This window comes from Agelaius tricolor, unplaced genomic scaffold, assembly GCF_023055355.1.
Source record: "Agelaius tricolor isolate 1412-34295 unplaced genomic scaffold, bAgeTri1.0.p SCAF_6, whole genome shotgun sequence".
Lineage (NCBI taxonomy): Eukaryota > Metazoa > Chordata > Aves > Passeriformes > Icteridae > Agelaius > Agelaius tricolor.
Genome location: NW_027269266.1, coordinates 40,781,838 through 40,809,755, shown reverse-complemented (window position 1 = coordinate 40,809,755; position 27,918 = coordinate 40,781,838). Strand labels below are relative to the sequence as shown.

General features: G+C 42.9%; 1 protein-coding gene across 6 annotated transcripts; it reads right to left on the bottom strand.

Annotated features, from left to right (window-relative positions):
* Positions 1 to 257: 257 nt before the first annotated feature.
* NOD1 (nucleotide binding oligomerization domain containing 1) lies at positions 258 to 27,861 on the bottom strand. Of its 6 annotated transcripts, none has more exons than XM_071429475.1 (13): positions 23,524 to 27,733; positions 23,010 to 23,089; positions 20,981 to 21,319; positions 18,956 to 19,130; positions 15,946 to 17,755; positions 13,837 to 13,920; positions 12,754 to 12,837; positions 11,082 to 11,165; positions 9,382 to 9,465; positions 7,242 to 7,325; positions 6,543 to 6,626; positions 4,411 to 4,494; positions 258 to 3,011 (listed from the first exon to the last, which is right to left on the bottom strand). In XM_071429475.1, exons 3-13 carry the CDS (start codon positions 21,194 to 21,196, stop codon positions 2,939 to 2,941), a joined length of 2,862 nt encoding a protein of 953 aa, XP_071285576.1. In that variant the 5' UTR covers positions 21,197 to 21,319; positions 23,010 to 23,089; positions 23,524 to 27,733; the 3' UTR covers positions 258 to 2,938. The 6 variants fall into 6 exon arrangements, 4 of the variants coding, with proteins under 4 accessions (XP_071285576.1, XP_071285575.1, XP_071285577.1 ...); XM_071429474.1 differs by having other exon boundaries at positions 23,010 to 24,383; positions 24,781 to 27,733; XM_071429476.1 differs by lacking the exons at positions 23,010 to 23,089; positions 23,524 to 27,733 and adding an exon at positions 27,803 to 27,861.
* Positions 27,862 to 27,918: the final 57 nt, after the last annotated feature.

The following is a 27,918-nucleotide window of genomic DNA, read 5'->3' as shown; positions in this document are numbered from 1 at the left end:
CAGAATTGGCTGGGGTGTCACTGTCCCATCTTGATGCAGCCAAGCATCTGCTCCACAGGGCTTCAGCAAAGCCTGAGCACTTGCAGGCAGCTTGTTCTTTAAAAAGCTGTTTATTACCACAGTGGACGAGTGGAAAAACATGACACAGTGTACAGAGAAGGCTTTGGCAAATTACAAACAAGTCTGAAAAAAGTTACAGTTGTCTCTGAGTAAACAAGGCTCTCCCTGCAAGCTGCAGAAGTGTTGCTCCAATGCCCCTTACAAACAGGCTGGTAAGACTAGGAAGAGCCTCAGCCAGAAATGCTGTGCAGCTAAACAAGGGATGTCCTGCTGCTCCCAGAGTTTGCCCAGCATGGCTCCCAGAGCTGGGATGTGCCCTGTGAAGCAGACCCCCTGCTCTGGGGGAGCTGGGAGCAGGATGCTATGAAACTCCTTGGTTTTGTTAAACCCAGAGTGAGCTGTGCTCAGACCTTCAGTCCAGTCCAAACAAATGTTTGCTGCTCAAAATCACCTCTGGAAGGAGTGGCTGTGACTTGCTCTGTCTCTGGCACTGTAATCTTGTTCAGTGCCAAACTCTGTCTTACATGGAGCTGGGCTTGATCCTGCCATCACTTATCCTGAGGCTGCATTTAGCTGCTGCAGCCCTGTAAATGCTGCTGTCTCTGAAAACACCCCCTGGATGCCCAGCTTGTAACAGCCAGGTATGGAACAAGATTTTCAACAGGGCTGAGATTGTCACTACAAACAATGCCAAAGGCTGCTCTAGCCCCAAAAAGGGGCAGATGTGACTGCACTGGAAAGTTTGGGGGAAGCTATTTTAGTCAATTAGAGAAACAAGGACAGGAACTGTAGTTTTAAACTCATTTTCTACCTGGTAAATGAGCAAATAATTCTGTGATTAGAGCAAAGTAGGAGCACGCTTCCTCAAACACAGGCAAATTACACCTCTGGTGAAGGCCTTCCTTGCCACCAGTATCTTCTCCCTTCCATCAGAGTAGGCTGGCAAAACACACTTTGACAAGGTGCATGAGTCTCTGATTTGTTAGAGTCACTGAGAAGTCTTTAAAGGCTTTGCTTTGGCAGATGTTTTGGCAATTGAAATCCAGCTCATCTGTAACTGTGTGCCCTTTCGCTTCAGTAAACAAATGGCTCAGGTGCAGAAATCATTCAAGTTAGCTGAGTTCCCTCGGGCATGGTTGAAAAACCTCATCTGTCTCCCTGTGAAAAATCAGTGTTGATACCACAGGCACAGAGGAAAAGCCACTGAAAAATAACTAAGTTGGTTTTCTTCCCTTTTTTTTCCCTTTATAGCTGCAGGTTTTGTGAGAAGCCCAGTGAGTATTTGAAAATGTGTTAGGGAGCTGAAGGGAGTAGACAGAATTGAGGGCTAGGAAAGGTTTGCTACCTCATAGGAAAGGGAGAAGCTCTGACCTACAAAGCAAGCACTTTCTTTGCTTCATGGGGCAGATTTGGGAGATGGGGAGGTGAGGGTTCATTGGTTTGGCATTTTAACTGGAGATTCTTCTTCCAGCCTACCAAGGTTTTGTGGGTTAGTCAGCAACTGGAGAATTGTTTCTCAAAGTTTGGGGGCGGGGTGGGGGGGAGATGGTAACACGGGAGAAGGAAGAAAAATGGCTCACACTTTTCCATTTTAGGTTTATAAATTCAAACTCTACCCTCTACACTGTGGGGTAGAGTTTGAGTTTATAAAGCTCCCACAAAAAAATAATCAAATACCCCACTCCTTTGCTAACTGATTTCTTTCAAAGCCTCTAAAGTTACACTCCCTAAGCAATAATCATTTGGGGGAGGATAATGTTTTCTTGCTGATCCTTGTTATTACTACTGCCCCTTGCTTTGCTGTGTCCACTGATTCAAGCATAGACTAAAAGCTTTCCAGGCCAATCTCAATCCTCCTGTGTGCTTGTCTGTTGCTGGGAGAAGGGATTTCTACTTGACGCAGTTGATTTTCAATCGTCCTTTCTCCCCACTGATGCTGGGCAACATGACATTGGTGTAGTGCCACCAGCACGGAGCCTAGGCCAGGAGCCAAGGCAATGAACAGCCTGCTAATTAATTGTTCACATTTCTCTCCAGACCCCCTCCCCAGAACAAACACTGTGGAAACAGGAGGCAGCTGTTTCTATGCAGCCCTCTGGAAATGTGAAGCAGAAGTGGTTTACTGCCCGTGTTATGGTTTTACCATAAAAAAATGTGATGGCAGCAAGGGCTTCTGGTTGCATGAAAGAAAATGGATTGGTTTTGATATGGGACAAAAAGATTACTGAAAGTAATCTGAGCCTGATGCATCCGTTCCTACCCATCCAAAAAATCCCAACAACAAAAAAAAGCAGTGTCTACGATGCTGCCTGTAGTCAGTGGAGAAAGAGGGACCTAATTTCTAGGCAGGAAGAAGGAATTCGTGTTCAAAACACCAAGCAACTACTATAGATACCATTTCTGGTAAAGCTGTGTATATATTCATTTTCAGTTCTGAGGCAGGTAATACTCAGAGCTGGTGGAGTTTGTGCATCTTGCACCCTTTCTTGTTTATGCATACTTGTATGTCTTTATTTACGTATATAAATAAGTTGACAGATTATTTACATCACTGTACAGAATAGATCTAAACTCAGTTATCAAAATGCATACACCTGCCAGTGGATTTAGTCTGTTAACACTTTGCATTTCATCTTCAAAGCACCAAACAAACATTAATTATTTACCCAGACAACTTCCCACTCACCAAAAGGATAAAAAATAACAGGCAGGGTAAGGGATGGAGCTGAGGGAGTGCAGTGTGTTCATAAAAAGGCAGCTTATTGTGTATCTCTCTCCTGCCACGAGCACTGTAGATTGGTGCCTTTATAAACTCTGCAGTCCAAGTGTAGAAGTAGCCTTTGTTAACACCAACTTGGCAAAATGGGAAAGTCCTCATTCAAAAGCAAATGATCCGCTCTTCATTTTCAAAAGCTTTGGCCTCTTCTTGGCTTATCAGGTTCCCATTCAAGCTGGAGGAGGACAACAAAAGGGATGTGAGTGAAAGTAAGGTAGTGACCATTTCCCATCATCTGTGTGCACCATCTTTGGTGCAGAGGTTCGAAATGTCACGTAGGCTGCATGCTTCTCAACTGGGAATGGGTGTTAGGCTGGATCCAGCACTGCTGTTCCTACTGCACATCCAAGGAACAAGGCTCCTCCCTCAGAAATAAAACCTGAACACACACCTAAGCTCCAGTAACTGAACTTGGCATTGGAAACCCAGCTGTTTGCATTTCAGCAAGCAGCACAGAGTTGACAAAGGTTCTTACTGTGCAGTGGGCTGGTTTAAAGATATTTAAAGTCTACAGAGCATTTTGTGTCTTCTATGACAACATGGGAAGAAAATTCTGTGAAGTATTCAAGCATTATTAATGTGAAATGACCGATAGCAAAATTTTCAATTCTGGCTACATAATCTACATTGATACTTACACTCCTGAAAATGAGCAGCCTGGTTAAGTGCTGCTCTCAGAAATGTTGAAATCCATTAAACCATGCAGATTTATAAAATTACTTGGGTTAATGAATGCCTCTGAACATTCAGGCCAGAATCAAAAGACCGATTTCAGTCTGAAGATTCAGAATGATCTGAGGGGAAGTTGATGCCTCTTCTGTCGACGAAAGCTGACAGTGGCTTTTGGAAAAAGTACCTCTTCCACATCTCCAGGGAACACACTAGTCAGACAGTGAGTCATTGTCTTTCTAAGCAAGAATTCAGTGTCCTTTCACTAAAACAAATACATATATTTAAAAATAAATTTCATGTTCAATAATAAAGCAGCAGTGCTAAAACCAGCTCAGTTCTATTGACTCCTGAGCTCCCTGAGGCGAGGGAAGGAATGTGGTATTTGGCTTTCTGCCTTAAATGTACACGTGTGACTGTGTGATGCCCACCTAATCTACAACAAACAAATCCTACAAAAAGTTAATCGCCTTGTAGCTTAGCACTTTCAGTATGTTTGGAGCACCGCCCAAAAAAATCCAAGCACAAATTCTGTGAACCAGACTAGTAATGCTGATTAAAGGTAACCATCTCCTGCTTATTTGGCATTTAGATCCTGAAAAGCATGAACATGTTCAGAAGTTTAAAAATAAAAACAACAAGCAAAGCTGGGTCTATAAATTCAGGCCCTGATTCTGCAAATCAGTGGTACAGACAGATGTGAACCAAGAAAACCGCCTGACATTCATAACACACAAGGAAATGTTTCAATGGCAGTGGCTTTTTACCTGTCTGAAATCCACAGCTGGAACTACAACCCCTGCCTCACATAAACTTGCTCTGAATTTTTTAGGCTGGGAAGTAGTAAGGCCAGTAGGGTTTTAAAGGAAGTTTACAAAGTGACCCTTTGAGAAAGGGACATTTACCAGATTTCTTGAATAGTTGTGTTCTCCTTGAGAGCTTCACTGAGGCACTTCACCCCTTTGGCTGTAATTTGATTCTGGATAAGCCTGAAAAAAAAAAGCATTTCATGTCAATCTAACATGGAAACTACTTTGCAGCACATGCACAACCTGTGCTCAGCTTGACATTAAGGAGCAAAGCTGTCTGTCACAAGAAAATTACTGTGATTTTATCTGTGAGAATGGTACACAGTATTGGTCAAATGTCCCACAAGCACTTTCAGAAACAGAGGTCAGAGTATTAATCTTTTCCTTTTAATCTTGCATGTGGTTCCATTCTGGAGATTCTGACCAATTTTAATTACACAGCTGACAAATTTCTGCTATGTTCACTAATGGTATGGGATTGTGGTATTTAGACTGAGACAGACAAACCTCTCAGCTCTGCTTTCTTACTAAGAAGACTGTGAGACATTTTTAAGTGATGTACAGAAAATTCTGAGTACAGACCCTGTGTAGGCCTAGTGTTTTAGCAGTTATGATCCAGAAGCTGCCAAATATTCCAGTCTTGTTTATCAGACCAACAAGATCTTTGAAAAATAAAGCACTGATTCTGACTCTGGTATGAGCAGGTGCAAGTCCCAGTGAAGCCAACTTACCAGCTATAAATTATGTCTCATCTGAGCTTAGGGAAGGAAAAAAAACATACATAAGATCCTCAAGCAGTGAAACTGATGAAACAGTAGGTAATTCTTATTAACCACTGTAGACCATCTCACTAGCTAAAGATGAACAGAGGCCACTCATCTGCATGAGTATAAAAATCCTCATCAGCCTAGCTTAATTCAGTACTCACCTTTCAGTCTACCATGGTGAGCCCCACAGCTGTACTATTCCATGTGACTGGTTGTATGAATCCCTCAGGATTCAGGATGAGGCTGAAAACTGGAGTGTATTGAACATCTCTGAGGGAGGGAGGGGAGGAGGCATTCCCATTAAAGGAGTTTCTGCACTTGGAATCAAAATGCAAAGGAATCCAGTAGAATCTTTCAGCTACTGGAAAAAGACTTTAACTCAGCCTCAAGTTCAACTATCTATATAGGTCACCACCTTTTGGAGGTATCCACTGGTGCAATCAACAAAGCAGGATATCAATTTGTCCACTGGCAGACACCCTTGGACAACACTGAGCCATGACAAAGACATTCATCTCGATTACTATGCCTGCTTTGGCTGGGGTAAGTTTTATTATGAATTCAACCCAAACTGCTCAGTGAATTATATCTGCAGCTGTGCACAAAGAAATCAAGCACTTCCCCCACTGTCTTTTCATTTGCAGGGTGATGGGCACCACAGCTTCTGCTGCTTTCAAAAGAGGCTGTGAGTGGCACCCATGACAGCCAGCATGCTTCCTAAGGGGCTGGAACTAGGATTAATACAGGGAGTGTGCTGGAGTGTGGTCAGCAGAGTCTTTGTAAAGCATGCAAAGGGACTCCATGTCTGATGTTCCCTTGATCACTTGAGATGAATGGATGGCTACTTTTTTTACAGCTCACATCTGCCCAACCCCATCCATTGGCAACCTCTGGATTAGAAAAGCCAACGCTGTGTTTTCTTAGAAGTGTAAGAAGTCTTACTGTGATTGCTAGAAATAATCCCTGGTTTCCTGAGGATTGATGCCTTGGAGATGAGTGTCATGCATCAGTATATTGCTAGCTTGAAAAGCAAGCATCAGGCAAATGTGACATGTATCTGTCTGTCACCTAGGTTCTTGGTTGAAGAGTTACTTTCATAGCATGATAATAAACAGAAAAAATTGTAATAACCTTATTCTATTCTAGCTGTCTGCTTGTGGTTTTGGGTTTTTGTTTTTTTGAAACATTTGATTTTGAGGCCAGTACTGTTCCCCTAAGGAGAGATGAAATCAATCATTAGTTTGAAAGTTACCAGAAACAGCTTGAACTTTTCCCTGTATGGAAGCAGGTTCCAAATGCTAGACAGCAGCTTTATTAACTTCCCGTTAGAACTGTCTACAAGCAGTCAGCTGCATCCAGACCATGCACAGAAGCTGTTACTGTGACCTACATAGACTTGGAAGGTGAAGCTTTAATGTAGTTACTGCCAAAGAGTCTGTGCCACTGTGGAATGTAGCTCACCATAAATGCACCAGTTTCTTGTTGACTTTCAGCATCTCTGCAAAACTCATTGCTGCCTCATCATCCAGCTCGTTTTTAGTCAACCTAAGTGGGAGAGACAATGTTCACTTAGGATGTTGACATTATTTTTCAGCCCCCTTTTTTGCAGCTTTCTGTGACTTAGCTTTAGACAGCCAAAGGGGGATGTGCTGTTCCTGCCCTGAGCATTTGTAAAGGCTGGACACAAAGAGATATTGAAGAGAAGCCCTGGAGGTAAAAGAGACGAGTATCAGATCTTTATTTCTCTGAGCAATGCTCTAGTGATACTTTCTCATGATGCTTTAGTGTCTAAAAGGTGAATGAGGTGTGGTGGGAAAAGGTACAGACAACACTGAAGAGGTGCAAAAACTGAGGACAAAGAACTTGACTTCAGATGATGGAAAGGAGAGAAGGTGGGGAAAGCAAGATGGAGGGAGCAGAGCGAGGCATGACACTGGTCACTGGAATGTATCCCAAAGGACACGTGCTGCTGATCCATTACTCATGCCCACATTCTTCCAAAGGGATATCTTATAGCTTACTGATAGGGAAAGCAGAGGGGATGAGGGCAGGGAGAGAAGGAGGAGGGAGAGTAGGAAGGGCTATGGGATTGGAGGACATAAACCAGCATTTTGCTCTGGAAAAGGAAGCAGAGGAGAAAGAGACCACACTGTCAATTACCAGAATATCCTCACGGAGTTGTTGTGCTGCATGGCTTCAGCAATACTCTTGCCTCCCTCTGTCGTGATGCCATTGAATGCAAGACTGTGAAGTAAAGATACAAATGTCTAAGAAGCAGAACCACTTGGCTCTCCCACTGCCAAATACCAGGGAATATCCTGGATGATCTGCTTCCCAGATGTACAGCTCAGCATTTGTGTGTTTCAAAGGCTCACATACTTCACAAACCACTGAGCCCTTACAACTTTTACAAGTGAGAGCAGTTCACAGTCTGCAGCCTGAGTACAGGTCTATCTAACAGTCCACGAGGTTTGCTGTCAGTGAGTTGTGCTCTTGGGATTGACAGTGGAGCTGCACTCAGTAATTTTGAGAGTTGAAGCTCTTAACAAGGACGAAGAGTTGTGCTTAGCAGTACACAGGTTTTTACATGTGTTTGTCATCCCTGTACAAAGTGGGCACTTTGTCCTTTAAGTCCTTCAGGCATCTAAATACTTCATTCTTCTTCCAAATACAACACCTTGTGTTGTGTATGGAGAGATGAGTTTGTAAATGCTTTCCATTACAAACCACAAACATTTCTTAGTCTGCCCTTCATTCTTTGAATAGACATTGGCAAAATCATGCAGTCAGTTACGTTCTTTAGGCTTTAGGAGTTCAAAAAGCATCTCCCCCCTTAAAATAATGCAAGGCCTCAAAAAATGTAGAAAGGGGAACCAAGTAGAGCAATAGCACAAGTATGTATTGGCAGGAGTCCCTCCTAGCTTCAGTTTAAACTGGATATTCTCAGTCCATCATGCCTGGGCCTAAAAATGGCAAATAAAGTAAACTAATGTAGTAGGAATTATCTTCCCTTGGTCTTCACATAAAGCTACCACAGGTGCTTACTATGAATTCTAATCATGGAGCAAGATTAGCAGTGGGAGATAAGAAATGAAGCCAAGAACAAGTGCACTGCAGAGCAGAGGATTCACCTTGCACAAGTGCCAGCAAACCCAAGCTCGAGACAGCACAGTTACTCCTCTTTATTTCTGCAAACACATTCATCAGCATATTTGCTCTCATCTGAGAATCCCTGAGCTCTGATTCAAGTTCAAAATGTTTTCTTTCAAGTCTGATGTGTCTGGATGGATTGTGCAATTATGGGAAGATGGCTATTTCAGATGGCTTTTAAGTTTAAATATATCTAGGTCACTGCACCTGTTCAGCTTTTAATTTTTAAGCTTGACTACCCGCTTGCAGAAAAGAGGACAAGGCACCAGCTCTGAAATCCCCGGATCTGAAGTGGCAGCAATAAACTCTCCAGAGATCCCCAAACTCCCAGAGTATTTCTGAAGAAACTAGTGCCATGTGCCACCTTGTGGGGAAACTAAGGAGCCTTGCCTGCTCCCCTCACCGTGAAGGCCAGTGGAACTGGGAGACAAACAGAAAGGGTCACCATGAACCCAGTGCTCCAGCTGTGTGGAGGGACTCCAAAACATCTTTAAATCTTTAAATCCCCAGCCAGCATTTGAAAGTTTAGCAGGGAATGGGCTGTTTAACACGCTGGTTTCTGCTGTGCTTCCAACCTCACCTGTGTTATGGCTTCCAGAAGGCTGGTTTGAGATCCATCCCTGAACTCCAGTCAGGACGACATCCAACACTGAATGTGTGGTGGTGTAGCTCCACTGGAGCACAGGATGAGCCCAAATGTGAGAATGTCCCAGCCCCTCATATTATGACCTACAAAGTGCTTTGGTAAGAGCTGCTGCACTTTTTCAATAGATGCTGTTAATACTGAGCTCACTGGGAACCTGATTCAGTGACAGCTGGTGCCTGCTCCTGCTAATGCTCCCAGATCAAAATGGCACCCACTGACCATGTGCCTTTACAAATGCCAGACCTCTGTGCAGCATGAGGGCAGGAGGTGCACGCAGAGGAAAGGATGCCAGTCATGTGGTATTTTTAACTTGCCTAAAGGCCGCATAGGGCTATTTGACAGAGTCTGGCCTCTCACTTGCACCAGGGACCTCTTTGCTGCACAGCAAAGGCTGCAATACCAGATGGCATTCCAAGCCAACCCTTGGTGGGAAGAGTCATTGCTTCACAGCAGGATGGAAAAGCCAGCACTGCACCAAGCTGCCTGGCTCTGCTGATGTTTTACCTCACGTTTGTTAACCTGGGGTGGTTCCTCAGAGCCTCTGCAAATGCCTTTGCTCCTTCGTCTCCAACTTGATTACCCCACATCCTAGTGAAGAGAGGACAACATGAGTTATCAGTTGTGCTGCCCTACTGACTCTTGGCAATGCATTCTCCCTGTTTCTCTCCCCTCCCCTCCTTCCTGGTTACTTCACAGTCTTTCAGGCTTGTAAGGAACCTGGCAGATACCCTCCCCAGTGAGGCAGGTATGCTCCACTGCCTGCACATGGCACCAGTAACCTCTGCTGACTCACCAGCACCCTCAGGCCACAGCACCGAGGCAGCTCTGGGAGACAGCCTGTGCAGCAGGAATGCTTTAGGGATCACCTTGCTGCACACTGGTAAGAAATAGTATTTCCAAAGGCAAAACAATCCTTGATTACACAAAGGGTTATTTTGTGAGAGAAGGTAACATGGTACAAGCTGGAGAGATTGGATCAGAAACTAGGAGTATCTGGTCAAATCCTTTCTATGCAGAGTAATCACTTTGAAAATTCACCCTGTATTACAAGGTTTGAAAACACCTCTGCTGAGGTCTGTGTTGTTGGGTTTTTTACAGGGATCCTGGCTTGATGACTCAGAGCCACACTCAGCTTATGGGTAATTAGTTGGCAGCTCTTTTAAAATCAATTGAGCTCTGTGGTATCTAAACATACGGACTTCCAGTAAGTTCCCCAGAATTTCCTTGTCCTCCAGAGCTGGTGCAGTTTTGCTATTTCGACATTTCTGTCCAAGCTATCCTAAGTCCATTTGGAATGATCATTTCCTCCACAGGAGAAAACAGGAGTCCTTCACTGAAATTACAGCAAGTACAGCACAGCAGACCCAGCTATATGGAAGTGTGCAGGTTGCTCACTATATTTGTGAAATATTGTAGAACAACAAAATTAAAGGCCAAAAATCTGATTGTACAATCCAATTTCCATGTCTCACAGCTACTGTGATTTTCACAATGGCCAAGCAGAGGTTTTAATTCCATGTATTCAAGTACTAAATTTTAAGAAATGTGTTCTCCTGTAGAGTGAAAAGAAAAACTAGGATTTGCCAGAAGAGGAAAAAAATAAATAAAATAAGTCAAACCTAGCACCCTTCCTGAGAAACAGGGCAGGAACTAAAGGTTGGGAGTACATGCAGAGCTCTCTCCAATAATAGCACTTTGCAATTAGGGGCAGCCTAAGGGAAAAGGACGATGTGAATACCCTTTTATTCTCCCAGCTAACAACTTTATCAGCATGTGATGCAGAAGGTTTGACAGGTGTAACAATGACACTCAATAACTAGATGCAGTGCTAATTGTCATAAAACCACACAGACTTAAAAATAACCAAGTATCTCTAGAGGAGTTGTGCTGCCATAAAGGAAGGGGATAGCTCTATATACTGTCCTCTTGTTCGCTTGTTTCTCCTTTAAGATTCTGTCAGAACAGTGAAAAAGAAAAGAACAGATGCCAAAACCCAAACCAAACCTTGTGTGAACTGAAGAACAACAAAGCAGCATTTCCTTCCATGGAAAATGTGGCTATGCCTCTACATATTGTCAGCATTGTTTGTTCAAATGCTGTTGTTGAGGAGGGAAGGAGTAGAAGGAGGAGAGAAGGTAAGCATAAAAAAAAGGAATCCTAGCCAAGATCAAGCCCTAACTTCTGCTCTTTAGCACTGAACTTACCCAATTTCAAACATTGTCTTGCTCTTCTGGATGGCCTGGGCAAGGCACTTCCCTCCTTCACTCGTTATCTTGTTTGCTCCTATTCTGCACAAAGTACAGGAATTGATGAGGTGCATCACTTACAACTGTGCAGCTATCAGAACACCAGTTCAGAAAGCCACACAAGTACTTAAGGCTAATTAACTCTGCAGGTTACCTGCAGTTATCAAAGATTAACCCAGAGTGAAAAAAGACTGCAGGCACTTGACCTTTGACTAAAAGACATAATTTTATGTTGTCTTTTGCATATTTTGCATGTCAGCCCTCCAAATCAGAAGTACTGCAGTAGAGTCTTGGGTTTGGTGCTCAGTATGTTAGAAATGAGCTTTAGGAACTGATCCTCAGGGCAAGGACCCCAGCCTTGTTTTTAATATAATTCATACTATCAGCAATTGCTACAGAGCTCATGAATTACATGCAGCATGTTTCATGATGCCACAGGGAACAGAATATTTCTTGACTGTGTGTTTCCAGAGCAGACTGCAGCTGATAGGCACAGACTGCAATAATTTCAAGTTTTTCTGTTGTAAGCACAGGCTCTAGGCAGTGGCATAGGTCAGTGCAGCAGTCAGTCCCAGGCTGGCATTTTACACAAGGCCTCTTCTATTTTTGGCCTACGTGGATATCAAATGGCTGGAGTTCAAGGGAGAGATAATTGCATATAGATTGATTTAAAGAACAGACCAAACCCCTAACCCTCCCCCCCAGCCCCAAGCCACTACATTTACATAAAACTGTCTTGTTTGGCTGACTTTGGGCACGTGAATGTGCACACTATCTCAAAATAACCTCTAGGGTTACTATGTAGCCTGAATGCAACCATCCTTCAACAGGTTTTTTTGTTTTTTTTTTTTTTTTTTTTTTTTTTTTTTGTGAAAGCTACATGAAATAAGCAAAGCACTGTCAAAGCACTGAAAAAACTAAGTGCTCCTGGGTTTCAAAATTTTGCAAAAATTTCAAGTAGGAAGGATATGGCCAGAGTGAGGTTTCAGACCAAGTCAGTGGTAGAACAAGGAAAGGACTAGAACCCAAGATTCCCTGGCTGCCTGTTCCTACATTCCCTCCCAAAGCTGACATTGCTGCAGTTACCTCTGGTTTCTGCTATGGTCACAATTAAACCATTGGTTAATGATCTACCTTTAGGTCCAACCAATGTGCATGGCCAGACACTCTTATCTGGGGAAGTTCCAGGAATTAAAGGGAACAAGTCACCAGGTGAATTTGGGGAATTCCAGAGTTGAGGTATGACACCAGCACAGCCTGACCCCAGTGGCCCATAAAAGGTCAGACACTAAAAAGCTTGGTACTAAATCCAAGGGAATTTGCCTGCTGGAAGCAGCAGCAAGGTCCATGCACAGCTTAAGCCTTGCTCAGGAGCTCAGACTGGATTTAGGTAAAGAACAGGTCTCATGCACTCCTTTAACTCACTACTGTATTCCAGAAAAGACTATGGATTCAAGAGTTTCACCTGTTGCTATCCACTGCTAGACTACTGCAAAGCAAATATACAACAACAACCTAAATTACATTTTATTTCAAATACAATTTTTGTCTTTTTTTCTACTCTTCCTCCCCTTTCAAGTTGCTTAATCTCAATTAGGATAGTGTAGAAAGGAAAAACAATCCAACATACTTAACATATTCCAGGCTTGAACACTCTTCAATTAATTTTGCAACATATTTGGCTCCAACATCAGTGATTTGGTTGTTGTATAAGCTTAAAGAAAAATCACATTGGTAAAAATAGGTTATTACTGCTGTTAAATATTTACAACCTGAATGTTTTATGATGCACACATAGCATCTATCTTTTCTGTGCAGCTTTGTACATATTCACAGTTGCTTGTATTTCTATTTTGATATATAATTCATATTGTGATGGGCTAGATATAAAATATAAGGAGACTAGACTGCAAATCATGAATATTTATATAATTTTTTAAATAAATGGTCTCCACAAGCAAACAAAGTTTCCCTTTATTCCTGTGCTAGTACAGAAATAATATTGCCAGAAGGTAAGTCAAAAGACAAAACACCATAATGTACTTTTGGTCTTTTAAAAGTCATAAAATCCCCTTGCAAATATTACTGAAGAGCAGATACCTGAGCAGTTGTACTTACATTAGGGCACTGGAGGAAAAAAGCTATTCTTGGTATGCATGTTTATCTTTCAAAAAGTCATTTTTATGTAGCTACTTAACCAAGAGCAGGAAGTCAGAGCTAACGTGCCTTCCAGCTTCAGCTTCATTAAGAACTAATTAAGCTCTTGAAAGAAATTGGTATCATGAACATGACACTTGAAACTGCATGTTCCTGACAGCAGTCTCTACCAAGCTGTATCTTCTTTGCATAGTTGAAATAAATCAGTTTACAGTGGAGAAAACAGCAGGCTATAACTACACATGCTCTCTTGCTTGCAGTCTATCCCTTCCACAGCAGAAGGCTTTCAGTATAAAAATTAGCAAGCAGGTTAATTGGTGGTCCACACTGTGCCACAGAAGGCTTTGATGCCAGCAGGAGGCTGTGAGGGAGTGTGATGGGAGAGGAAGCTGTGGTCCTTGTCCCAGTGAACTGTCACAGAATCATTTCTGACACAAAAAGCTGCTTTGCTTAAACTGTAGTTTCCACCCCACCTCTGCTGTGTCAGTGCTGACAGCTTTAGAGTTTTATTTTCCAGTATCACTGCTGAGTGTTTTGCTCCCAGCTGGGTACGTACCCCAAGAAAGACACAATTTGGTACTTGGAGAGTTCTTCATACAAGATCCTCACCCCATGATCTGTGACCTGATTTACACTGAGCCTGGAAAGAAGGGAATGAAAAGCCTGAATCAATACATACTAGAAACGTTCATCACCTGTGAGTTAACGAATGTCTGGAGGCCTATGCATTTTCCTCTGATATTTTAACAGGTCCTTATGCCACATATTAAAAGCTGTTAAGGGAAATGTGAGCTCACATTCATGTGGCTCACTCCAAAACTGATAAAAATCAGAAAGCCCCAGATCTCCTAGGTAATGTTCTGGAAGCTGTCCACAGAACTGAGAACAATAAAATGTAGGAAGTCAGACTCCAGATAAACATCTCACCCTCCTTCTGTGCTTACTGTGATTCCAGGAAGAAAGTCTGCTTAACACCCTAACAAAAGCAAGCTGTCCAAACTACTAGTCTTGCAATCTTCTCTCTGAGTACAGAGTGAAAGCCAGGCATCTTGAAAGTCACAACACATTCAGGCTTCACCAAATAAAGGTTGTGAAAAGTCCTGGCCAGAAAACAGGACTGTGCTCCCATGGGTGTGCTAGATGTTTCTAATTTTATTGTCCCAGCCAGACACGAAGCAAATCAATATCAGTCATTCACAGAATAAAAATGCTTCATCTCACAGTTGTTTGGCGTGGGGTTTTTGTTGTTGTTGTTTTGTTTTTTTTTTTTTTTTTTTTAACTTCTCAAGCTTTTTCACCTTATGGACAGGTTCAAATGAAGCATTCCAATTGCCATGAATCACATTTTCTGGGTAAAGCTGTCCCTGTGAAAACACTTTGACCACATTTAGTGTGCACATAAAGTCAGTACCTGAGGATTTCCTGCTGAGAGTCCCTTATCACCAACTGCCTCCCAAGCCTTTGCTAGTTAGCAACCTGTCCCTTTGGAATGCACCAGCACACAGGAGAGATCAGCCAATTTCTACACATCAGGACAGCCTGCTTCTTTGAAAGGGATAGCTAAGCTCTTGGAAACAGTATTTCCTGACCTGCAGAAATTGCTCATTGGAAATAAAAGTTCCAACATCTGAAGATCCATAAAGGGTTCCTAAAAGGGCAACCTAAAAGACTGTTTTGGTGCTGGGGATGGTGTTAGGATCACACTGTGTATGGCACAATCATGATAGGCATGAAGAATGAAAGGCTGGCCTTTGCTTCTTTGTTTTGTCTTATGTACTTATGTGTTTTTCCCAGGAGTTTCCTTATTGCTTTCTGCTGGGATGTCAGTCAATTTGCAAATCACTGGGGAAAAAACCAAGAGTCACTGGCTTTGATTTATTCCTAGAGGAAAACAAGGCAAGGCATAGCCAAACAGGAGGAATAAATCCAGTTGTTAAAAAAATTCTCATGAGGCTGAAAGACCTTTAAAAAAGATCCTGATTTTCTGCACCTAAATGTTTGGAAAATAAGATATAGCTACGTGGTACAAGCTCAAAGGGCTGGAGGTGAAACAATCTGGCCTGTGATGTCAGAGGTGCAGTTACTTCTCCCTGTTCACACCAAGCCATGTCCCCCCTTCACAGCACCTCAGGGAAACACCACATCTGAAGGCATCAACTACATTCTTTCATGGATGTACATGAGAGTTTTTGTCCTATGAAAGCCAGACATTTGGACAGGATGCAAAAGCAAGAAATTCAGAGCTTCTGATGAAGGGTTATTGGAGATCCTCCCTTACCCTTTATGACCAAGGGCAGAGATGACCTCCAGCAATCTTCAGATAATGGAGGATCCCATTTGTTTCCTTTTTCCCTTAAGCACCTTCTCTCATAAAAATTCTCTTCTGAGACAAAACAATTTGAGATGGAGCTAACTAAACCTAGAGGTTTAAACAGTCTGTGCTTCTAAGGACTTCTTTCCATTCTTTCCATTTTGGTTTCCAAATTCACAGCTTATCTCTGCTCCTGTGACTAAATGAACAAAGATTTCAGAAGAACTGAAGTATTAATTTCCAGCAGCACTGATCCTCATAATTCTCCACTTGGGACATCAATTCCTTCAGCCCACCGGTTTGTGGAATAAATGAAGAATACACAAGGACCTGCTTACATACAGAGACCCCTACCTGATCACTGCAAGCTTGCTGAAACAAGGTTGCAGCTGCTTTATTCCATAGTCATTGATGTTGTTGTTGTCCAAATCCAGAGCCAGGTGCTTTTGGAAGTGGTGCAGAAGGAAGGAAATGGCGCTGCAGTCGGCAGAGCAGGCGTTGCAGTAGGCCAGCTTGATGTAGTTGGCGTGCAAGCGGCGGGCTGCCATCCTCCCCACCTTCTCACTCTGCGTCTCGTACAGGCACCTCAGCATCCACACAAAGTTGGGCTGCATCTGCACCTGGTTGTAGCTTTTCAGCCTGGACCGAGTGTAGCCTTTCAGGCGGGATTTCATGCTGTCCCCAAGGTATGTGATGAGTGTTTTTCTCTTCCTCTTAATGACTGCAGGCGAAACTAAATGTCTGAAGAGCTTTTGCCTGGATCCAGAAAGCAGGCCACAAAGAAACATGTTGGTAAAATTAAAGTGTTCTTTATTTTGGAAAGGATCCTCCCCTGCTAGTTGTTTCTTCAGCCAGGGGATACGAAGGCAAGTAGGCTGGGCAGTCTCCATGGAAGAACATTCATTGAAAAATTCAAGTAACTCCTTGGTACCCACCTTCTCCTCCATAACCAAAAATAAAGCTGTGAAAAAAGACTGAAGGGTTAAGTGCAAGAACTCGTAAGTGGCCTGACTGTCACAGCCACTGTAACTTTTAACTGTCCTGAGAAAGCCCAGTTGCAAATCTTCTTCAGAGATGTTTGCCGATGAGACTTCCTCCTGCTCAAAGATAAAGGAAGAGTTCTCCATCCCTTTGTATGCCATTTTACCCAAAGCTAGAAGACTTTCCTTTCTTGATTTGAACATCTCTGCTTGGCTCCTGATATTGCTCTTCAGCAAACTTGTTTTCACAGATCGGTTCAGGTGTACTTCAATCATGAGCAGAAATACATCTGTTAATGTAACAGAACTGTCTGGGAGCTCGTGGCTGTCAAACCACTGGCTGGAGTGGAAGTGCTCAAAGCATTTAAAGATAATCCAGCAAAATAAAGGCACTGAACACAAACTGCAGAGATTTGGGTTAGCTTCCAACTGGTTTGACACCAGTGCTCGTCGCTGCTCATCTTTGAAAAACATAGCCGTGTATTCCTTCAGGTTATTCCTGGAGAAACCACGGAGCAACACTTTCTTCCTAATGATGTTTTTTTGGATCTCAGTTCCTGTCCGGGCTGTAAGAATTTTTTTGGATCCCTTAAGAAGCTTTCCTCTTAGAAGGCTTACAAGCAGTGCCAGGGGGTGGATGGGTTCATTGGGTGAGCATACCTCAGGTACGCTGCTGAGATCAAAGTCGGAATAGATCTCATCAAAGCCATCAAAAGTGAAAAGAACTGTATGAGGGAACTGCAAGATGTGATGGAACACTTCTGTAGGGTCCAGGTCTGGGTAGCAATTATATTTGAAGAGCAGGTCTTTCAAACATATGGCTTCATCTTCCTTAAAGCAGCTAAACATCCTACACCGAAAACGGAAGAAAAACTTGGCCCCTATGTCCAATTCTTTCCTGGCCCAAAGGCTTTGTATCTTTTGCAGCAAGATGGATTTTCCAATTCCTGCATCACCGTAGACATAAACAGTCTCTCCATCTTCATTAATTAGCCCAACTGCATCATCAAAAAGGGCTTCTAACTGACCCACCTGGCCAAGACTCTCATTGGTAAAACTGACCAGCTCCATAATACTGTTGGAGTAGATTTCTTCAAGCAGCATCTCCTCCTTCTGAGCATACAACATAAAAAACTTGGAGTCCCGTCCCAGTTCATGTCTGAGTTTCTGGCAATACCTGCTAACTAAAAAGACAGTGAACTATTATTAAAGAGACTATTATTTAAAAACCTATGTATACAATGACCCACCTCTTTGGGAACTCAGAGGGGGTTATAAACAAAAGTAATTCTAATGTGGAAAAGGTTCTTTGGCAGATTAATTCTATTTGTGCTGCCATCATCACTCACTTGGGAAATTCAGGTGCTAAAGAAAGGTCACATGTGAGCCACCACTTCCTGAAAGCCAGTACTGATGCTGCATTAGTTTAAGGGGTTACTATCCTTCAGCTGAGACTCAAAGCCAAGCCCCTGATCTTTTGTCAAAGGCTGCTTAACTCTCTGCAAAGGCTTGTTGGAGTTGTTGGTCACTGATTTCACTGTACTTATATTCTAACTGCAGTTCTATCAGGTAGGTGGTTATTCTTTCCTAACTTCTTTAGTCATTTATATTGTTGCAAATAGAAGCCATGCATTTTAGAAACCTAGCACCAGGCATCTCAAAAGATTTTTTTAAGATGACAAAAAAACCAACAAGAGAATCTCAGTTATTGCACAACATTGGCCTGTGGTTTTCAACAGAAACTTTGCTTCAGATGGCGACAAAGTAATTCTTATATTTATGTAGTATGGAAAAACCTCTCCAGAGGAAATAATTTCTCTAATACTTAAAAGTCTGATTTTTAGGGTTGCTAAAAATCATCATTTAGGATGACAATAATTGTGGTTGGAAGGGACCTCAGAAGGTCTAGTCCTACCTCCTGCTGAGAACGGGATCATTTCTGACATCAGATGAGGTTACTCAGGGCTTTGTCTAATTGGATCTTGAAAACCCCCATGGAGACTGCACAGCTTCCCTGGGCAACCTGCCTCATTGCTTGACTGTTCTCATCAAGAAATACTGTCTAGTCCATGGCCAAAACATCACAATGTAGCTAATAAATTGTAGTAGAGGCCTAGAAAATACTACAGCTGGCACAAGGTGGTTCTGCCAGTGTTACATACCTACAACCAAATGCAGAAAGAGCCCAAGTTTAACAAAACAGGATGTAATTTATCAACATCACCCTTGTGTTATACAGTGTGCCTTATAATTTGGCTAATTAATTTTTCCTTTTAATTTTCCCTGGCTGTGCCTGCCTAAACTTTTACTCTCCTGTCACTTGGTTGGAGCTTCCTACGTAGCAGGACACTTCTAAGGGAAGGGATAGAGATGCATGACCTTACCTGGATCTGTATTTACCACAGGTTTACTACAAATATTCTCTGAAGGCTCATAACCTATTTCATCCAGCCAAGGCTGAAGCTCATAGTAAGCATCAGTGACTTTCTGCAGGACATAGACGAAGTATTCCGAAACTTCTTCTCCCTTGCTTTGAACCAAGTCTAGAATTTTGCGAACCTGAAGAAACACCACAGAAAGGATCATTGATACACAGCATTTTATCACAGTAATACCTGTCAGCTTCTTTAGGATCCTTTCTGGACTGGAGCAGGGGGCCAGAATCCAAACTGGTGCTTCAAAAAGGTGAAATCAAAATCCAGCTCTGAACTAGAGCCACCACAAAACCCAACCGCCGTTTGTGTTTGAGTGCTGTGAGAGAGTTGGTTCTGCAAGTTAAGGTCTGAACTTGTAGCTCAATCACACTAACCAGAAACAAAATGGATAAATACCAGTCCTCAACAGGGAACCCAAAGGATTTCCTCAGCATGACTACACAGTGTATTTTAAACCCTGTGCTGTTTAAAATGAAAATAGAGGTGGTTTCTCAGTGCCCTAAATTCACCTTCTGTTTTGTAAATACTCTAGTCACATTTGGATTTACCTCAGGATCCAGCCAGGTTCAGAGCAGGATAGGCTGAATCCCTCCCTGGATCTTAACGCTGAGCTAAAACCCTACAACTTTTCCTTCCAACACAGCAACTCATTTCTCCAGGCTCCCTCTGTACAATGGCCCCTCTGCCTGCAGTTATTACCAAAACTAATGGCTACCAGGCAGTGACTACAGCAGTTCAGCACAAAGTGTCACCTCCACGGGCAAGGCAGAGGGTGATCTCTGTGCACCAGTACAAGGCAGTCCTAGTACAAACCCCTCTGCAAGACAGAGAAGTCATCTGAAGGCACATTTTGAATGTCAGGATCCTCTTGCTAGAAATAAATGAAGAATGCAGTTCTAGACCAGACAAAGGGTTTCCAGAGACTGTGGTCTCTTGTGAGCTTAAATCGGGGTGAAGTATGTGCAGCACAGCAAACATGGAGCATTTTCTGACAATTTGTATGCTCTAAAAAGCAGTTTTATGCCTTCCAGAGAAGCTCCCACAGAGTCCACTTCACTTACATCACTGTGGCCTGCTCTTTGTCTCTGCTTAGACGCCTGATGCATGGCCTCCCCCTCAGCTTTGCATACAACCATGCGTATTATGCCAAACAATAAGAAATTGAGATAATCATACAGTGTGCATTTATTCAGCTTTGACCCTACACACAGTGTGAGCACTGTGTTACCATTTCAACATGCCAGCAAGAATGATTATTTTATGAAAATCTGCACTGTTGGTGAAGTCCAAGGTCTTTGAATTTTTTATGGTTTGCCTGCCCCTAACTGTGACAGGGCTCTGAAGCTGCCTGATTGTTTCCCAGACCAACCAATCTCCTCAGCTGTTTCAAGCTACCATGCAAAGACCAACTGTGTAAACGGTAATTTTTTTCCTAATGAAGGGAAATAATTCTTGCTATTGATGTCCAAAGATGAATAAAAACCCCAAATATGCCAGGATACATCAATTTTCCACAGAAACATTTACAAGGTACATAGGTCTTTAAATAGAAAGGAAGGTGTTCACACAGACAACAAACAATTATTAACTTCTAAAACAACATTTCATTTCTGTCTCTCCTACAGCAGGATGGTTCTATCCCACAGCATCCTAATCAGATTTTCCTTGCTATACTCTAACAACCATGTGGCCACATCTTTATCAGAGGACAAAGCCGCAGCTGGGAGGGACAGAATAGCAATTATCACCCTGCTAAATTCCTATGGCTGCCAACGGGCATAACCAGCAGTGCCAGCCGAGCTGGAAAGGGATGTGCTGGAGACACTCATCCAGGAAGAATGGGTGGGAAAACGCCAAAACAACAAAGATTAGAAAACACACTAGATGTAAAATTGTCAGATGAACCCTTAAAATCTGGTGATAAACTGAAAGTAACCAAAAGCTTCACTGGCTAGAAAAAAAAACCAATTATACCTTATCTGCTTGAGTAGGAAACTGGACAACAATCTCTGCATCTTCGGTGGAGAAGTAGTCGTTCTTAATCAAGTTATCAATCAAGCACTGCGTGTTTCGGATCCTACTGACCAGGAGCTCTCTGTAAACCTTCAGCAAAGCAATGAAGGACCGAGGGCTTGCTCCTGGAGGATTTTTCACAGAAATGTCCACATTAGCACAAAGTTGGCCTTCCATTGTTGAGATACCAAGAAGCTGCTCCACCAAGCCTCATCTTTGAAAAACTGTCCATTTGTAGTGACAGGTCAGCTTGGATTTAACTTCAGGCAAACAGGAAATCTGTCCTTCACATCACCGAGCCTGCAAAAAGTAATTGTACAGAACCTCAGTTTAAACCTTACTCTATGCACATACATCCTTCAATTAGACATCACAGAATACTCCCAAACTCTGTGTAGTATCATGGCCAACTTCTTAATAATGTTTCTTCCTTAGGTACTTTCATTTATTTGTTCAGGTTTTGAAAAATAAAATACCTACAACTAGCAGTCTCCCTCCTGTACCACTATTTTACTCTAGCTTGCCTCAAACACCACCAGTAGCATCTGCTTTATTAATTGCCTGTTCCTAATGCATAATTTAATAATTTTTATTAGTTTTTCATGTTTGAGTAGACAAAGCAGGGCATCTGTCCAAACATAATCTGGACAGAATAAAATTATACTTCATAGCAATTAATTTTGTAGGAGGAATTAATTTATAGTAGCAATTCACTCTGTTTTTTCATTGTTAACAACAAGGGAGTGTAAGAAGTGTTGAAAATATAATACCTGTTCCTGAAAGCAAGGCCCTGTGAACTCTGAGGCAGTTTTAGCTAAACTAGGAAAAATAGGAAAAAGAGTTTAGCTTCTAAGGATAGAAGGTTCATCAACACCAGGTGGGATGTTATTTTGAAACCATACTCTTTAGCATGGATGCTCTCTCCTTGGCTGCAAATACATACACAGTGTATGCCCTTGTTCTCCAAACCACCTCTTGGGAGCTCTTTTTAGATGCCCATTTATTCCTATTTTTTCTCTACAGGGCATAAAGCAAGAGGAATCAGGATCAGACTGCTCTCTATTGTATTACTAAAGCAGGGCTTCTTGTAATTTTAGTTAGTGTGCCCACCATATAGTAGGCATGAAGTTATACTGAAATTACAATTCAACAGTAAGTTCATTTAGGTACTATTTAGGTACAAATTGCACATATGATTTCACATGCAGGAAGCTAATTTTTTGCCAAGATCTCAACTGAATCACCTCCACACAGACAGTGAGAATCTGCATGATCAACACAAATCACTGACAACGCCCAGTAACAGTTAAAACATACTATTGTCTCAGCAGGTCAAGGGATATCTGGAAGAATGTTCTTAGATTCTGATTGCAGTCATATCAACAAAACCAAAAGACAAAACCCTTCAAAAATTCTGTAAATGTGCCAACACTGCTGCTACAAAATTCTCACAGTTTCTTAAGACATTTGTGGTGATGACAAACTTTCTCAAATGCTCCCCAGCACTCCCCTGTCAAGATATATCTGAGCCCTGCCAGCTCACAGATTATTCTAAATGACCTGCTACTGGAACAATCTCACTTCTATGGGTTTTCTATATCAGAAGCTGCTGTCTGCATCGGTGAAGCTTCTCCTGCTTGATGCTGGAGAAGGACACAGTTTATGCCACTGCATTTTAGTGATACTAACTATCTACACTCAAACCAGCAGGGCAAACCAGCTTAGCCCCTCAGATTTCCCAACAGGTCCCAGCTTAGGGTTGCTGACCTGCATGGATGCAGATAACTGCATTAAGAGTTGGGCTCTCCAAGGGCTGAGACCTGGCAAATCCCCAGCACAACTGTTCTGGGTCATAGCCAACTCCCAAAATGGCAAAACTGTTTCCAACAAACGGAACGTAACCAAGTGATCTGAATTTCTTACCACACCAGTAAGTGACTGCCTCTACTCAGACAAATCAAGCTTTCATTACCCCATTCAGATGACCCACCCGAGGAAGTGGCTGATTTCTGAGTCACTCAGCTTTCCAGAAGCCACACTGGCACATCTCTTTGTTCAAGAAAGCTCATTCTGTGAATGAAGACCAAGCATGTTGAAAACATAATTTAGCCTTAAATATCTGTAGGCTTTAGTTAAAGAGATAGTATCAGCTTAAAACGTGCAATTAAAATATTAACCCTACTCTTTCAAGATACTGCATCCACCCAACATTCCTTGCTTGCTTTGGTTATTCCAGGACCACATTATTCTATTGCACTTTCTTTCTTCCTAATTTGTAAGAAGAACTGAGACAAACGTTCAGAAAACCGTAAGAACGAACCAACGTGCTGTCAAGTGTACAAAGCAAATCGAAGTATTTTTTCACTATTTCAGTTCCATCTACAAGGAGCATAAGAAAAGAAAGAAGAAATACAACAGCAGGACAGAACATGAAAAATATGGAATGACAAGAAGGTCTCAAAAATGTCTGCCCTGCATCTGACTGTGTCTAAGTCAGTACAAACCACGGCTGCAACTCGAAGTGGTGTGCATACAAATGCTGCAGGACAGACCAGGTTCCCTTTCACACAGGGTGATCTGCAGAATGGAGAAACAAGAAACCAAGCAAAAAAGAATATAAAGTGAGGCTAAATATCAGGGAGAAAAGGAGAAAGAACAAAAATACCAAGCAGGGAAGTCAGGACTGGCAATATGAATTCTCAGTGATATTTTCAATGAAAATATTAAATTTAATGCAAAACTCCACACCATCCAGTACTGGAGTACTTAGTATTTTTCATCAGTCCTTTTTAGTAAGAAAAAAATGGAAATTTCCACCATTCACAGACTAAGAAAATCCATACCAGATGAAGAGCTGAACACTTCAAATGGTGCTGGAACAGAAAGACTTCCTGCTACATGTATTCATAGCAAAGTGTATCAGCTGTATGAAGAAATTTGACATATATGATTCTGTTTCACTAGGGCTTTCTTTGTGTTGTTGGGGTTCTTTTGGCGGTGTTTTTAAAAACATGAGGCCAGTGTGTGACAACATGAGGTCTCCATCTTATCTGCAAACCCATCACCTCTTTCTGCAAAGAGTCCCAGCTTCCATAGTGCTTCAATATAATTTTTTCAGGGAGGGAACACAAGGTTGCTAAGTCTCTTGTGGAAGATCTGTCAGTTTTACAATGCTAGGTTACACATCTGGTATGTTTAAAGGTAAATGCTTATGCAGCTTATAAATAGGCATTGAAAGCACTTTCTTACTAGAGTGCATACAGTGTTCCTTGCCTTATCTTGGGCCCTCCAGATGCTGGATTCAATTCCAGTGCAATTCATGTGACAACAGTTGCATCAGTCATGGGGATGCTGTTAGAAAAGACTGAGACACACATTAATGTCAGACACCTCAGGGTACTGCCTTCCATTTCTGAAAGGGAAAAAGTGAGTAAAATCGTTTTTCTGAGAGACACCTTAAGGCTCTTACAAAGTTATGGACAAAACAGATCACCTGTTCTAACAGCAACAGCTTGTGAACACATCTATTTGCAGAAATGAGCAAGAAAAAGGGAAAGACCTGCAAGCTTGAGAGAGTAGCTGAAACAGCAGAACACCTAAGGAGGAATGGGGACAGATAAGACAGATAATACTTGAATGAAGCAGGAGTCTAGAATGGGGAGACAACAGGAGAAAGACTCATGGGGAAAAGCTTCCTATCTGGGAACAGAATGGACTTCTGGTTCCTAAGAGGAAAAATTAAAAAAAACCCAATTACTTACTGAAGAGACGGCCAATGATGTTGGAGAGGAAATGCAGTTAGCCATTTTGAGGGCAGCAAAGTCCATCAGGTGAAGAAGGCAGGAAACAGACTAGAAGGAATTAAAAAGAACCCAAGAGCAGAACACCTCCCCACCAGCTAGCTGTAAAAGCCAAGAAGAAAGGGAAGACAGGGTCTTGGCCAAATGAAATGCTGATGGGGACTGAAGCGATATGAGAAGCAACAGCAAGTGTGGCAATCAATGCCATCAAAAACCTGTGCCACTGAGAATAAAAAGAGGAAGCAAGATGGGGATCAGGCCAGGAGTAAGGAGGGAAATGAAACAGGGAAATGAAATTTGTCATAGTAAGAGGTACAGTAAAAGCATCAGTACTTCCAGCAAGGTTTTGTACAATCCATGTCAATAAGCTGCAGTGAAGGCACTGGCACTTTATCTCGTGTCTCCTCCGAGTTCCCTCTACTCTCAGCATTGTGCAAGCATATATACATTTCTACTTTCCCTGGCCCTGCCCTCCTCACATCCTCTTTTTACTAAGATCTCCTAGCTCTTTCTTCTAACAAAACTGTGATGCCTGTTCCACTGCCAGTGCTGCAAGACCCCTGGCAGCAAAGAATGTTTATTGCAAAGTCTTGCAAAGTTTATTGCAAGGTTTTGTCAAAGATAAATTCTGTAGATAAAGGGGCTAAAGGATCTTACAGAACAGCTAAAAAAAATTTCAACTTCTGGGTCAGCTATTGAATTGAGTCCTTATTGAGCTGGCTGCTCCAAAGGAGACTGTGTAGAATGATGCAGTAAAGACAATACAAGGAACAAATTAATTAACAACTCTCCATTAAAGCAACTAATTTGAGACCAATCTAAAATATTTCTGAAGAGCTGAAAACTCATTCAATTCTACTTCTTCTGCAGTCTTGCTATCCTGACAAGAAGTGTTCCTCTAAATTGCCTGTGAAATAAAGTCCTCTGCTACTACCTAGTTACCTGCAGCCAGCAGCTGGATTATCTTCAGGATTTACACAGCACCTAGTAGTCAGCTGTGGCAGGACAACAGTGAAGCACACAAACCTGAGTGCCAGCCCAGGGCTAGGGGAGTCCCCACTAGCACAGCCTTCTGTCCATAGCATTCAAAACATAATCACTCTTCCAGAGGTGGCTGTATGAAAACAATGCTCCATTTCACATGAAATGGAGCCCTATGCCCTTTGTGTCTCCAAGTCAGGGTTGTTTCCTGAGAAAAGCTATTTTACAGTGCCAGTTACTTGCTACAGAGTCATTACAGCAAGAGAATTGGAAATTTTGGTATGCTTGGTAATCTGGACTCTGTCAGGCCAGCATAAATTCAACTTTTTGCTATCATTGGGAGAGACAGAAAAGGGATTGATTTTCCACATCTTATGTCATGCATGCAACAGCAGTCAGTCTTTGACTATAATAAGTGAATAAAACACCTATTTCCCCACAGCAGGTCCCACATTTAAAAGAACTTCAGCTATTTTACTTAGTTCAAGAACAGTAAAAAACATGCAGAGATCAGAGGTAAATGGGCACGTGTGCTACACAAAAAGTCTGCATGTTTGATGAGAAGCAATGCAATGTATTCCCAAAGGTACTAAAAAATAGCCTTTTATTATTATAGCAAAAATGGTGCTTTGGTAGATCTTGTACAGAGTCCCTGTGCAGATCTTAAATTATTCTGTTTGTGTGAATTAAAGCATACTCATCACGCCCCACTTCACAATGTCTAACTATCATCAGTGATGCTACACATGTCAATAAATGCCCAGGGAGCCGTATGTTAACATCATGTTCCTGTAAATCCATTACAACTCGTGCTTTTGCATCGCTCTGGGGTCCCAGAGATCAGCATCTTTCAGTGGTTTTTCCTCCCTCCCCTCTCTCAGTCTCTTTTGACTGTATCATAAGCTTTTGTAAGCATCCCTAGTTATTTGAAGAGCAACAGATATAAAAGAACACAGAAGAAATTATTTCTGCTTCCATCTGGTAAAATGACAAGCTTTCTTTAAAAGGCACAGGCTTTAACAGAAATATTCCCATCCGTCACTGGTTTTGTTCCTACATATCTTAACAGAATTCTCTGTATAGAAATATAACTTTATATAGAGTGTTTGGATGCATTAGGAAGCCCCTCTCAGGAAGACTTTATGTGGCTTCCTTGTAACTCCTTCCCGGTGGGAAAAGATCAATAAATAATGAGCCACTACTAGAAAGCAAAGAAACTTTCTCCAACCAGAGAAATCTTGGGGAATTGTTTTTAGCTAAAGACAGAGGAGGAGGGAGAAATTTACTGTGGTCTATAAACATGGAACTTTTATCATTTACTATTTTCGCATTCAACCAGCAGTGAATCCTACACGGAAAGCTGCAGCTGATGGAATCACGGAACTGATGGAATTACGGCCAGGCCACGGGGCACCATCCTGTCCTGCGAGCCGCTCCCGCCTCCTTCTCTTCCAGCTTCTTTCGGGTGAGGTGGGCAAAGCACCGGGGCCTAAGCGAGTGGCCCGTGGGTCCGTGAGGTCCCTGCACTGGGATCTGCGCTGAGGCTCTCGGGGCAGCAAATGGCTCACTGCACCCCGCCACGGCCGCCAGGGCGGGACGGGAGCGATGCATCGCAAGCGATGGGACCTCGCCACCCTTCCCCAGCAGCCCTCAGGAGCGCCACATCCTCGCCAGCATGTGGAGCACCATTTACGCCGGGCAGCGCTGCTGTGTTTGGTACGAAGGCGCTGTCCCCACGCCGCGGAGCTGCGGGCGCTGCCGCCCGTCCCCGCTCCCCACTCCCCGTCAGGCAGCGCCGGCCGCCGGGCGGGACGGACCCTCCTGAGGAAACACCACGGAGCCCCGAAGTTTCCAGCTCAGGAGCGGCGCATCCCTTCCCGTCCCACCTTGCAAGCCTTTCAGCCGTACCACAGAAACTTTTTTTTACGGAAAGCCGACGCTGGGACCCGCCAGCCCTCCCCCCTGCAGCCCGCCTGCGCCCCGGCCCTTCCCCGGCACTCACCGCGGCGGCGGAGGGACGGAGGCCGGGGAGGAGCCCACGGGCGCTTCCCTCACCCCCTCCCGTCCCACACATGGATTCTCCTCCCCGGCGGGAAGCGCCTCCTCCCCGCGCAGGAA

Bases quoted from the DNA above. Each gene is read 5' to 3' on its own strand.
- NOD1 (XM_071429476.1), bottom strand. From the start codon at position 21,196: ATGGAAGGCCAACTTTGTGCTAATGTGGACATTTCTGTGAAAAATCCT. The intron at 6,627-7,241 runs GTAATTGACAGT...TCTCCCACTTAG, and splicing joins AACTCCGTGAGGATATTCTG to GTTGACTAAAAACGAGCTGG. The intron at 3,012-4,410 runs GTAAATGTCCCT...GTCCTCCTCCAG, and splicing joins ACAACTATTCAAGAAATCTG to CTTGAATGGGAACCTGATAA.